A 14,096-nucleotide genomic window follows, 5' to 3' on the forward strand; every position below is an offset into this window, starting at 1 on the left:
GCTCAACACACACTAAAACACACACACACACACACACACACACACACACACACACCACACACACACACACACACACACCACACACACACTTCTTTACCGAGGTCAAGACCGTCACCATTAAACAATAAGCTCAACACACACTAAAACACACACACACACACACACACACACACACACACACACACCACACACACACACTTCTTTACCGAGGTCAAATCAGTCACCAATAAACAATGAGCTCAACACACACACACACACCACACACACACACACACACACACACACACACACAGTCAACACCCGAGGGAAGGGAAGGCCATGATTAAGTGGCATGCATAAGGACAGGTTAAGTTACCTTCTGCTCAGAGACAAGCTTACAGGTATGAGGTAATACTCACAAACGGTGTCAATGTACTTAGTTTAGCAGGTACTATTTACCTTAGTATATATAATTTAGTGACTTTAGAGTCCTTTAGTATAGTTTAAATATTTTTTAGGGATTATAGAGATTTTTAGTGTAGTTTGGACTAATAATACTATCTTTTGCTAGTGTCAAATGAGCCATTATTATGAAAATGTATTAGCAGTGTAGTTAACACCAGAGCCTCTAATTCTGTGTGTGTATGTGTGTGTGTGTTGCTCGATGGTGTTTTAAGCCCCCGTGTTGCGACCGTCGACTTAAGGCACCTAACCCTAACCTTAACCCGTGCCTAACCCTAGTGCCTTCCATGCAGCGCTGCCTGAAATATGACTTTGGGGGCATAAAACACCAAGTAACATGATGCTGTATCACCTCAAGCAAAGGACAGAACACTTGAGCTTGTGGTTTACAGTGTAGGCCTACATTAGTGATGCAGTTTACTGTGTACGTTAGCGATGCAGTTTACTGTGTACGTTAGCGATGCAGTTTACTGTGTACATTAGTGATAATATGCAGCAAACAACTGAAGCTTATGACTTTTCTGGGGCCACACAAACCGTTCACTCCATGCCCATGTGCCTTTTCCTAATCAGTGCCTGACCTGGACGTGATGATATCTGAAAATTGCTGTCAATCCTGTTTTGAGATGACATTGGCGCTTATATAACTGACTTTCTCTTAATACGTTGTTAATGCCATTTATTAGTGATTTACAAAGTGTCTTAGAGTGTCTTCCCTTTATGAAATGTAAGTTTTTTGTGTCCAGAATAAACGTCATTCTCACATCATCAACACGTTTGATCTCCATTTCACCATCAGCACTCCGTGTTTACTGTAAGCTCACACACACACACACACACACTCTCTCTCTCTCTCTCTCTCTCTCTCACACACACACACACACGCACGTACACACACACACACACACACACACACACACACACACACACACACACACACACACACACACACACATACTCCTATGTCTACCTGTGTCTTAAACGTTTGCATGTGTCATGATATCGAATAAGCACAGAGAGAGAGAAAGAGTGTATGTGTGTGAGTGTGTGTGAATATATGAGTGTTTATGTATAGTATGTGACTCTGTGCTTGTGTTTATGTATGTGTGGGTGTGTATGTGTGTGAGAGAGAGTGTTTGTGTGTGAATGCGTATGTGTGGTTTTATGTGTGTGTGTGTGTGGTTTTGTGTGCATATGCATGTACACCTCATAAAATTCTCAGTAATCACACCTATTTCTCTCCCACACACACTCGCACCCACCCACACGCACACACACACACATACATACTTTTATGTCTACCTGTGTCTTAAATGTTTGCATGTGTCCTCATGATATCGAATAAGCACACAGAGAGAGAAAGAGTGTATGTGTGAGTGTGTGTGAATATATGAGTGTTTGTGTATGTGTGGGTGTGTGTGTGTGAGAGAGAGTGTGGGTGGGTGAGAGAGAGAGAGAGAGTGTTTGTGTGTGAGCGTGTATGTGTGGTTTTATGTGTGTGTGGTTTTGTGTGCATATACACCTCTAATAAAATTCTCAGTAATCACACCTATCCCCCCCCTCCCCACACGCACACACACACTCACATCCACCCACACACACACAAGCAATAACATCAGCAACATATTATTTACGGCTATGTTTGAACATTGGAGATTTTTGTCTGTAAAGTGTATTTATTATATGGGCAGAAACAAAATATTTGCAAAATCAATCCAATCAACATACATAATATTGCATATTAGCATGACTGCAGCTTGCATGAATCGGAAGTTTAGCTGCAGTGTAGACAGTAGAGAGATTCATGTTGAGTTCAAAAAGCTGCGTTCAGCAGCTACACCAGACACAGGAGAAACATGTCAAGTCAAGTCAAGTCAACTTTATTTATATAGCGCATTTCATATACAGAGGTCATTCAATGTGCTTTACATAAACAAAAGTAAACAGGAATAGCTGATGAAAGCATAGAACAGCAAAAGTGAGTTTAGAAGCTGTGTTCAGCAGCTACAGCATACAGGAGAAACACGTTGAGTTCAGAACAGACGCTGTGTTCAGCAGCTACAGCATACATTCAGACTCAACGGTGTTCAGACGCTGTCTTCAGCCAACCCCACGTCATCATAGAGGTCTTCGTCTCCACTCTGCTGCCCCTCTCTGCCATGATGTCCAGAGGTCTGCCCTCCTCGTCCGGCCCTCAGCTTGACCCAGATCACAGCAGAGACCAGCCCCAGCAGCACGCAGGCTACCAGCGGAACATACGCTCTGTAGAAAGGAGAGTCCACCCCGAACGGATCCTTGTACTGAAGGCGAACGCTTCCCTCAAAACACGTTGTGAGAAAAGGGTTTGCGTCCACCCCTCCGTAGACTCTCCATGTGTACACTCCGCTGTCCTGTGCCGTGAGGTTGGAGATGACCAGAGAGTGATTGGGACGTAATTTGAGCACTCGGCCCCTCAGATCCGCAGGCGCAAGCACAGATGTATTCTTCGAGTCTAGAATCAGAACCCGTGGTGGTAGAACTTTCTGACGGTACCACTGGACCCAGTCCCAACGACCGCGTGCCGTGACCAGCCGGAGACTCTCCCCGTGAGAGAACATCACGTCCAAGGGGGAGATTCGGGTGCAGACATACAGGTGAACACTCTTCATCAGGTCATGCCCCACACAGTCATATTTCCCAGAGTGGTGCTGCCTCACAAAGGGGATGGTGAGGGAGTAGTCTCCAGCCTGGCTGTCATTGAGCATGTACATGCCTTCTTCCTGGAGCTCATCGTGGCTGAGATGGAGGTAGTAAGGGGGAGTGAGCCAGTGCACCTCACCGGGGAACTCTCCTTTTGACATGCAAGGAAGAGTCACATTGTCCTCTTCATAAGCAAAGGTCATTTCCGAGCGTATGTACAGAATTGTGTACGTATACCTTTGGCATTGAGCTCCTGTCCATATCGTACAGTAGAAGAAAGAGTCGGCCTCTGTGATCCCTGAAAGTGTGACCAACGAGTCGGTGAGATTGACCTGCAGCCTGCCCCTCAGACTCTCCAGGAGTGGCTCCAGCGAGGAGTTGGTGTCCAGGACCAGAGTCTTCTCGGACCTCTCCTTGTTCTCTCGGTACAGCTGTAGGCTTGTGTTCCCTCGGCCCAGAGTGGACCGCTGGCCGCACAGCGCAGCGCGGTCATCATACACGACGTCCGCCTCGTGCTCTATGCCCTCTGCGCAGACGGTGAGTCGGAAGCTTCTGTGGTCGATGACGTTGCCTCCTCTCCAGCCTTCAGCCCTGTAGGCTCCACTCTGGGACACGTTGAGATTGGTCATTGTGATATAGTATGTCAGAGGACAGTGGACATGGTGGCCGCCTGGCTGCGGTCCCACTGGCTGTGAGCAGTTGGCCAGGAGTAGATCTCTATCCGCTGAGACACTGTACAGGACCCAGTAGTCCACACTAGGGGAGTACACAAACTCTGCGTATCCTCCTTCAACTTTGATCTCGTGGTGGGGGTCAGCGTTCAGGTGGGGGTCAGCGTTCAGGTGAGGGTCAGCGTTCAGGTGGACTCCAGCGATGACCCCCAGCAGGAGGAGTGCACTCGCGCAGACTGCCGTCTCCATTCTGACTCCTGTGCTTACTTTGCTGCCGTCTCCATTCTGACTCCTGTGCTTACTTTGCTGCCGTCTCCATTCTGACTCCTGTGCTTACTTTGCGTTAACTTCAGGCTGGTGTGTTGCTCAGTGTCGCTCAGATTTTACCAGGCAGACAGAGAACTCTGCCAGGCTCATCCTGTCCTCTCTACAGAAACTGTGTGTGTGTGTGTGTGTGTGTGTTAGTTCCGGAGCCTTCACTCTCTCTATCAGATCTAATGAAGAGATAAAACTGTTGCAGATTAGACCATGTGTATGTACATTTAAACATCAGATTAGACCATGTGCATGTATGTCGTATGTGATGGTGTTTATCACTCTATAGTGTGTGTAATAAGAAATGGTTTGACTGTGTGTGTGTATTTGTACATAATGAGTGATTTGTGTTTGTGTGTGTTTGAGTTGCATAAGTGAAAATTTGTCTGTCTGTGTGTGTGTATGTGTGTTTAGTAAACAATAGGACACATGCACTGATAAAAGGTGCCTGTAAAAGATGCAGGAACTGTGTCTATGAGAGAGCATGCTGGTGCTATAGCAACACTGTGTATGAGAGAGCATGCTGCTGCTATAGCAACACTGAATCTGTGTGTATGAGAGAGCATGCTGCTGCTATAGCAACACTGTGTATGAGAGAGCATGCTGCTGCTATAGCAACACTGAATCTGTGTGTATGAGAGAGCATGCTGCTGCTATAGCAACACTGTGTATGAGAGAGCATGCTAGTGCTACTGAAATCACTGAATCTTGAATGAGTCTTTAGCCCCTTGGCATCAATTTGGTGTTAAGTTGGTATCAGTTCTATTACCATAGTAAAATAATAGAATGAAATACTCTTCTGCAATTGTTTTGCTCTTAAACAGGCTGTAGGAGAAACAGGTCAGAATTCAGTAGCAGCTGATTTATTTGAAGACAAAGACATTTGTCAAGACATTTCTATTCTGTAATCCATGATTTAATTTAATTAATAATTCAATAATCCATAGCACCAGAGGTGGAACTTGGAGAGTCTTATACTCGCCGGACCCTGCGGACCGTCCCAATGCTGGTGTTGGTTTGCGTCATAGCTGTGAGATTAAGGAACCATACAAAACAGATTAGGAAATTGTACCCACAGGAAATATGTCATTTTTGGATTGAGCTGCTATGCAGTATACTTGAAAAAAGTTGCACATCAAATAGAAGGCAGTTGCTCAGAGGAAAAGGCCAGTAAAACAGAAGAGAACACATGCAAACGGGCACACTGCATCTCCATGAGAACCCTGGAAGGAAGTTATAATATACTGTAGGTTTCTAAGGGACTGTTCGTTATTTATTTAAGGGGCTACCGGAGGATATTTGGGAGCGTTAGTCTAAAAAGACGTGACCCTCCCTCGCCAGCAAGAAATTGTTCTATGACCCTCCAAAGTGAGTGAAATAAAAACGCATGACCCTCCCCAACAAATTATTGATGCCTTCTGTACTGGGTCAATTTGGGAGCTTGCATGCTACCACTCCTTCCTTGATTCCTCCTCCACAATTTCACAAATAATCACCGGGACCGAAACATACCTGTCAACTTTTTCCGGGTTTATCAAGTAGGCTATTTTACTTTTTCCCCGCTGTCTTAGGAGGAGCTGCAGGGCCGTCGCAAGGGGGTGCGACGCCCTGTGCGAACTTGACAGGTGCGAGGCCCTTTTTTATTACGTGCATGAAATCATGCGATAGCCTACTTTACATGTAGCCTACTGTCGGTGCATTTTAATAGTAGGCCTAGGCTAATAGGCTACACCAGCTTGTCTTTAAGAGGGGAAATTGTATAGCCTATAACATTAGCTGAGTCACATATTTGGTCATAAGCCGTTTATCATAGGGTAGGCTTCATCACAAAACCAAGTGTAACAAAGGCGAACACTGTACTGAACGCTATTTGTCAATGAGCAGAAACACACACGACATTCAAACTATTCATAAGATGTGCTCTATTGACGTGTCGCCGACCGTATGGACCACAGAGCGGTAGCACAAAACCAATACGTCTTACAAGGCGAAAACGCAGAAAGGCTAGATTCAGCGCTAGCTATCAAGGTAATCTCTCTGATCTAGAAAATATGATTAGACAAATTAGGAAAGAAACTGACCAGGAATTGAATCGTAATGTTAAACCAATTACTTTGCAACCTACTCTTGAATTAAGATCACCTGAAAGCGTGGAAGTGAATGAATGTGTTGAAGCAGATGTTGAACAATGTGCAGGATTATTAAACCAGATTACCCTGACCTCAGAAATACTTGATGATTATTGAATATGAATAAAAGAATGGAAAATGAACCATAACTGCAAACAATGACCTCATAATAAATAATAAAGTGCGATGAATGAAATGTATCATTACAAGTATTTTAGTAGCATGACTTTGTAAAGTCTAGGGAGTTATGTATGTAAAAGAATTGTATGTCTCAAAACTGTGAAATGAGTAAAGTGCATTAAACTGTTCAAATGAATGTATTCAGATTGCATTGTGTGAAGAGTTAATGCCATAAGTGTTTGTAACCTGTAAGAATGTAACCGATCTCTCTTGATGACTGTAAAAGTGTATGTTGCTAAATGTAATGTGTTACATGGTTATAATTGCCATTGAATGTAAACTGTTTGTGTAACCTCTGGAAACTATCTGTAAACCTGAATGTAATGTATCATCTCCAAAATGTAACCCGGAGAAGGATGTGAATGCGTGTCATTTTAAATTGTTGGGTAAGATCAGTGGCTTCTAGAATGTATTAGCTATTGTGAGAATATTCCCAGCTATATTCCCAAGCTGCCGTGAGAATATTCCCAGCTATGTTCCCAGCTAACGTGAGAATATTCCCAGCCCTCGTGGGAACCTTCTAGAAGGTTCTAAACTGTCGTGGGAAAGATTGATTTGCCTTAGGAATGTGTGGGGGAGGACAAGTCTACCTAGTATAAATAAGGGTCGAACTAAATGATCGGGGCTGCTTCTTCTTTTTTCCTTCCTTCAACTCGCTGGGTTTTTGCTTTATGATGTCGCGTGTGGTTGTTAGAATTCGTCCTCCGAAATTCGTTGAGAAGCAAAGTGTTGGACGTCGTGCCAGGCTGAGTCGCGGACCGAAACTCCGTGGAACCTGTTGCAGATATCAGACCTGCTACTCCGACAGGGAGTGACTACAGAATGACAATCAGCTGACTTTTTCCCTTTTTGAGGACTTTTATTCCGTATCCGTATATTCTCTTCTTCTCCATTTGTGGATTTACCATTTTTATTGTAATCTCTTCTCCATTTGTGGATTTACTATTTACCTATTTTGTGGATTTACTCTTTTTACAACATTGTAACCTGCAAGTGGATATTACGCCGCATTTTGTTATCATCACCAAAATGCTGAAAAGTAAAGAACTTATTTAACCTTGGCATCTAATTCTTCAAGCAGTATTTTTTGTCTTTTCTTGGTTTTCCTACGAATTCCAGCAGGAGGGTAAGATAACGTGTCTCTTCTGTGGTTATTCATCTGTCTTTTCTAAGACTTAGGTCAGCGTGACTTTATACTGAACTCCACTCTTTAAAAACCTAAGCAAGAAGTAGCCTATAACCTGTGTCTCTAGATAAATTCTAGGGTCAAACATCTTCGCACGTTAGCCAACTGTTCGAGACCTAGGCGTAGTCGCTCCTTATTTCATAAACATCTCAATAAATCCACCACGGAAGCCTGATCAACTTCCAAGGGGGATATTTAAAAATAGGAGCTTTAGGTTATCTGCGCCGCAGAGGGAAGTCGTGCGACTGCACTCGACAGTAGGTCCCTGCTATCTACAATTACCTCCAGGGAGGTATCGTAGGTTTTAACTGCTTAGGCCTGGGGTTACGTCTGAGAAACGGCTGACGTTGACTAGGTTCTGGGGGTTACCTGCAGGGGGCAACACACTATGGAAACTGGTCTGTAGGCCAACATTGGACAAATAAAATTACATTGACTCGCCATATCCTGACTCAGAAAAAAAACTTTGTTCACCCGATGCCAGTCACTGATCGCAATTTCAAAGATCGGGAAGGTTTGTTCAATCTTGTTAAGTTTTAAATGCAGTAGCCTATCTGTCCCCTTTGGAATTATACCTCGGGCCTATTAGGTTATGGTGTAATAAGAATAAACGCTTAATGTCATCTTTGGCCAGGTGCGAGGGCCATCAGACGCGAGGCCCAGTGAGCAACGGCCCCAAATTTTGCTGTTTTCATGAATACAAAAGTTGGGTGACCCTCCCCCTTAGACTAAAAAAAAGTTGGGTGACCCTCCCCTCAACAAAGAATAAAAAGACATGACCCTCCCCTATTTTCCTCCGGTGGTCCATTCCATAAATACCGAACGGTCCCTAAGGGAAGTTATAATACACTGTAGGTTTCTAAGAGAGGGCAGTAAGTCTGTTTTTGTTGCTGTTCTACTATAACCTGGCTCTCGCCAGATGAATTTCGTTCCGCCTAGCTCCACTCATCCATCTGGGACCAATTCATTGGAGTGTTCAGAAGGCTGGGCCTAATCAAAAAATGCTTGCATATTATTGAATAAGCCACTTGTCCGTCATCTATTGACGTGCTACTTCAACCACTCACATCGAAGCCAACCCGTGACGCTGATAACAGTCTCACAGTCGCTTCTACGCTATGTCACATCTATGAAACTCCCGCCCTGCGTCCTGATTGGCTGTACCATAAAGTCGGTTGCAGAAATCACTCTCAATGGAAGAGGTCCCAGATGGATGTGAGTGAAGCTAGGCGGAGCTAAGCGGAACGAAATTCATCTGGCGAGAGTCAGGTTAGTTCTACTATGCAGTAGTGGAGAAAAAAGAATGTCTTCAACTTGACTGTTTCTCTAAGTGATAACTGAATGTATGAACACAAATGTGATGTTGTAAACTGTGATAACTGAATGTATGAACACAAATGTGATGTTGTAAACTGTGATAACTAAATGTATGTACACAAATGTGATGTTGTAAACTGTGATAACTGAATGTATGAACACAAATGTGATGTTGTAAACTGTGATAACTGAATGTATGAACACAAATGTGATGTTGTAAACTGCGATAACTGAATGTATGTACACAGATGTGATGTTGTAAACTGTGATAACTGAATGTATGAACACAAATGTGATGTTGTAAACTGTGATGGGACGTACTGGCAAAGTCCAGCAGGTAGGACTGTCCGCTCACAGTGAAGGTCATGGAGCCCTGCGGGTTCTTACGGTACTCAGCCTCAATCAGGACGCTGTCTGTGGAACATTCCAAGTTGGTTCCAACCTGGAGAACAAGAGAACATACTTCTTAGAACATGACCAGAGGCGTCAGCTCCAGAACTCTGATGTATCAAATGTAGAATTTATAAACAGTAAAAGTAAATACTATGCAGATTTCACGGCTGTGTCGGAAATGGCAGGCAGCTGCCTGCTGCCTCGGTCAATTGCTGTAGCAGGTTAAAAATGAGGTGTTTAAAAAATATTTGAAGTACTTTTACTTAGGGGCAGCCAGGGCCTAGTTCTTCAGACTTGTAACCAGTAGGAACAGCTGAAGTGCCCTTGAGCAAGGCACCTAACCCCTCACTGCTCCCCGAGCGCCGCTGTTGTTGCAGGCAGCTCACTGCTCCAGGTTAGTATGTGCTTTACCTCACTGTGTGTTCACTGTGTGCTGAGTGTGTTTCACTAATTCACGGATTGGGATAAATGCAGAGACCAAATTTCCCTCACGGGATCAAAAGAGTTTATATACTTATACTATATACTTCCCATAATTCACATTCTGTGTTACTTACAGGCCTACTCCGCCATTCAAAATACAACCTGTTGACTTTGTTCCCCTTAACATCTGCCTCTGGTCTTTTCTGAAAACAGCGCTCTCAAGGTCTCTTGCTGGGGTGAAGTTGAGGAGTCCTCACCCTGTGTTGGAAGTTGTGCCACTTGTTGCCAGTTCCACTGAACTGCCACTTGGGGGCGCTGGAGAGTCCAAGGAGGCTCATGGCGCTCATGGATCGGGTCAGTGCAGCTCTAGAGAGAGAGAGAGAAAGAGAGAGAGAGAGAGAGAGAGGGAGGCGTTTCAATACATGATATTTTATGTTAAATTTTACACATACAGAGAAATAATGCAGATATATTATCTGTAAGACAACTATCTTGTACGGAAACCTGGAGAGGTCATTGCAAGATATTTTTTGGTGTATATCCAGAAAACGTGCGCTCATTTTACTAAATTGTGCTCACACTGGACTAAATTGTGAGCATGTGTAACGGATGCCAGCTAGCTTAGCTGTGCTTGTGAAACGTTGGTAAACCTCACTCCCCGACGCCTCAAGAGTGCTGCTGGCATGCGAGCCAGTAGCCTGGGCTATTGGCTCAATTGTTAGCGCACTCGCCTTCCGATCCGATGTGCTGCTGTTCGCGGGTTGGAGTCCTGGCGTGTGCAGGGCTGAATCGCGAAGGTTCAACACACTGCAGGTTACACATGTTTAACTAAATAGTGCATCATTTTACTAAATTGTGCTCTCATTTTAATATTTGTAAAATATAGTAAAATGTGTGCCCGGTTTACTAAATTGAGAGCACAATCTAATAAAATGAGACAACAATTTAGCAAAATGAGAGCATTATGTAGTAAAACGAGCACACAATATACTAAATTGTGCACAGAATCTAGAAAAAGGAGACCATAATTTAGTAAAATGAGCGCACATTTTCTTGACATAACAATATTTTGCAATGACACCTCCTGGGCTCCGTAATCTATATACTGTATCTGCAAAATATTATGAACCGGAACAGCAGAAACTTAGCCTGACGAGCCAGACCCACATTAAAATGTAGGGTCTGGGCACTCACCGTTCACAGTGCTCTGTCCGAGGGGCGAGATAATCGGTTGTCTTTCAAATTCCCTCTGCACGCAATAGGACAGCGCTATGAGTCCCATGCGTTTCCCACCAGCGGAGCTAGTTGGCTAGTTCAAACTTTTGCCAACTTAATAAAAAGCTTAACTCATGTCACACTGTTCGCCAACAGCAACATTATCTTATTTGTTTTCAAGTAGCAGGGAATTCAAGCCAAACTGTTGCAACTCTGCCATCAATCATTATGTTAAGCCCGCCTAACGACTCTATACATGATTTGATTGGCCTGATAGAAGTTTAATTTTTCGAGCTCACAAGCCAACGGAGAGTTGCTAGACTAGCCCTGGCCGCTAGGGTGCGTCTAGATTTCTAGGCTAGCAGAAACTCTGTTATCTGCAAAACATTATGAACCGGAACAGCAGAAACTCTGTTATCTGCAAAACATTATATATGAACCGGAACAGCAGAAACCCTGTTATCTGCAAAACATGAACCGGAACAGCAGAAACTCTGTTGATGGTCCAAACAAACTTAATCCGAACGCTCCAACAGATGAAGAAGATGACAAACAGTGTTTCAAATCGAAGAGCTCAAAGTTGAGTTTAAAGATGTTTCAAATTATATATGACTCCTATTTCAACAATGCCGACAGGTCATAAGAAACAAAATAGTCAAGAGTAAGGCAGAGTAGCATTAGTCCTGTGATATAAGATAAAATAAGTTAATTTACCTCAAGAAATTATCTTATGTGTACACAAAACTGCATCTTTGAAAACAAGAGGTGCACACTCACTGCACAGGACTCTGAGTATCTAGATAGCAGGGCCTGCGTTTGACTTGTCTTCTACAGCCAGTCCTTATGTTTTCCTGATGCATGTCTGAAAGGGAAAGGGAAACTAAAAATGTGTGCATAGGGACCTCATATTCAAATTATTCAACCTTTTTCAGTTCTAACTGGATGACTTATCAATTATGCTGTCCAAAAGCTGACACCCTTGCACATTTGCCTCCTAATCAGAGGTTTGAGCCCAGACCTGCACAGGCCTAAACTGCACGGTCAACACAACACAAGTTACACAATGACACCAACCTCTGAATGTGATCTGGTAGGTGTACGAGCTGAATTTGAACTGATAGGAGCCCTGCTGATTCTTCTGATACTCCGACTCAAGAGTGGCGCTGTTAACCTTTGAACATCTGCCCTGAGGATCCTGAGAGAGAACACAAGAACACAGACACCAGCTCACAGCTAACACTGTTGGTTAGGTACACAATGTACACACCATAGGCTAGACACAAGACAAACAAGAATGTGGTTGAGTTATACAATTCAGTCTGGGAATTTAGCACGAGAACCTTCCTCGTCAAGTCAACTTCCCTTGGGATGGAGCTGGTGAGATGCCAAACAAACTGATCATTCATACTGCATACCAGATGATGTATGGATATGGAAAGATAGTTCAACTGGTGCAGTAAGATATATCAAAATAGATATACAGTATATGCAAGCATAATCTCACACACATATTCACACACACGCACACAGACACAGAAGCACGTACATACATACACACATGCAAACTGTAGTGTACATACATATGTACAGTACATACATAGATATTCACATACATGTGTATACTGAAGTCAGCCTGACACACACACACACATTCTGTAGTGTAGATACACATCCACATGAATGTGCTGAAGTCAGCCTGACACTTCACCCACCGTGTCTCCGTACTGACTCCAGCCCTCGTCGCTCTTGAAGAACCAGCTCCACGCTGTGTGAGGGGAACTCAGGCGACGCACCTGAACGTCCAGTCTGTGACGCACCTGCAGAAGCTGGAAATCTATAGAGATGGCCCTGCAGCGTGCGTCAGGGGAGAAATGAACAGCGCATTCTCCACCTTTTAACTTTTATTTGTCTCTATTACTATTTCTGTAGCAGATATATTATTGTTAACATTATTATTATTATTATTATTATTAATACTATTATTAATATGTTTATTATTACTTTTAGTAGTATTAGTAGTTGTAGTAATCAATCATGGTAGTGCTGGTTACAGTATCAGTGTTAAAGGTTTGTCCATTACAGTTCCTATATTAGATTAGATTCAACTTTATTGTCATTGTGCAGAATACAAGAACAGAGCCAACAAAATGCAGTTAGCGTTTAACCAGAAGTGCAAAGAAAAGCAGTAAAGTGCAGAGCATGTACCGGTACATGTAAGGGGATAATATACAGTAGAAACCGTATTCTCCGGACTATAAGTCACACTTTTTTTCATAGTTTTGCTGGTCCTGCGACTCAGGTGCAACATATATATATATTTATATATGTGTTTTTTCCCTCTTCATGACACATTTTTTGACTGGTGCAACTTATAGTCCGGAAAATACGGTAATAGTGCATTGTGAACAGTATAGTCAAATAGTGCAGTATGAACAGTATAAATATGTGTATAGTACTCAGTAAGGATATATAAAGTACATATCCAGTACTTTATAAGAGCAGTATGGATATGTATATGTGTATACAGTGTGTACAGCACATTAATAGAGTACTATACAGTAGGAGGGATGTACATATATGTGGTGCACTGCATGCCCACTCACCCCCAGGGTGTATTGTGGAGTGTGATGCCCCCTGTGTTCGGTTTGGAGTAGTGCGCCTCAAGGATGAGGTCGTTTGCTATGTCCATCCAGCCTTGGCCACCATTTAACTGCCACTTAAACAGCTCACCATTCTTCAGCTGATCTGAAACAGGTCACACCGGGGTGTACAGGACTGATCTTGCTCTTTTGCACACAACACACAACCAACGACTAATCTAAATGATGTTCAATGTCTTGATGTGGCGTAAGTCCAGGGCAGTAGCACTAGCACTGCTATTTGAAGAGCATTTGTGTGTGTTCTTGTTCATCTGTTGAGGTGGTGCATGCTGTTGGTTTCATATGCTAATACCCAGTTTGTCCTGTTGACTAATTCGTCCTGTTAAACCTATTGATGGTTAGTGGAGATAAACCTGTAGATTGGAGATTTAAGACACTTTACCTAACCCTTTATGAATAAAATAAACGTACCGTCTGATGAGTCGCATTGGGAAGCCATGATCGCTTCAGAAAACACAACCCACATTTAACCAAGGCAAAATATAAA

At 43.3% G+C, this 14,096-nt stretch overlaps 1 protein-coding gene across 1 annotated transcript; it reads right to left on the bottom strand.

Moving 5' to 3' along the window:
- Positions 1 to 4,953: 4,953 nt before the first annotated feature.
- LOC143110129 (zinc finger CCCH-type antiviral protein 1-like) lies at positions 4,954 to 14,096 on the bottom strand. Its single transcript, XM_076272969.1, has 8 exons — positions 14,021 to 14,096; positions 13,553 to 13,694; positions 12,662 to 12,797; positions 12,024 to 12,144; positions 11,727 to 11,811; positions 9,992 to 10,100; positions 9,240 to 9,360; positions 4,954 to 5,134 (listed from the first exon to the last, which is right to left on the bottom strand). The coding sequence occupies exons 1-8, from the start codon at positions 14,073 to 14,075 to the stop codon at positions 5,079 to 5,081; spliced, it is 825 nt and encodes a 274-aa protein (XP_076129084.1). The 5' UTR covers positions 14,076 to 14,096; the 3' UTR covers positions 4,954 to 5,078.

Source organism: Alosa pseudoharengus, unplaced genomic scaffold (assembly GCF_046254945.1).
Source record: "Alosa pseudoharengus isolate Yale_2024_CS ecotype anadromous, Long Island Sound unplaced genomic scaffold, YU_APseudo_1.1 YU_APseudo_1.1_scf_7, whole genome shotgun sequence".
Taxonomy (NCBI): Eukaryota; Metazoa; Chordata; class Actinopteri; order Clupeiformes; family Clupeidae; genus Alosa; species Alosa pseudoharengus.

What these genes read in the sequence shown, in the direction of transcription:
- LOC143110129 (XM_076272969.1), bottom strand. Translation starts at nt 14,075, where the DNA reads ATGTGGGTTGTGTTTTCTGAAGCGATCATGGCTTCCCAATGCGACTCA. An exon ending in GGAGTCAGTACGGAGACACG is followed by an intron (nt 12,145 to 12,661) that starts GTGGGTGAAGTG and finishes GTTCTCTCTCAG; the next exon opens with GATCCTCAGGGCAGATGTTC. An exon ending in CTACCTGCTGGACTTTGCCA is followed by an intron (nt 5,135 to 9,239) that starts GTACGTCCCATC and finishes TTAATCTCACAG; the next exon opens with CTATGACGCAAACCAACACC.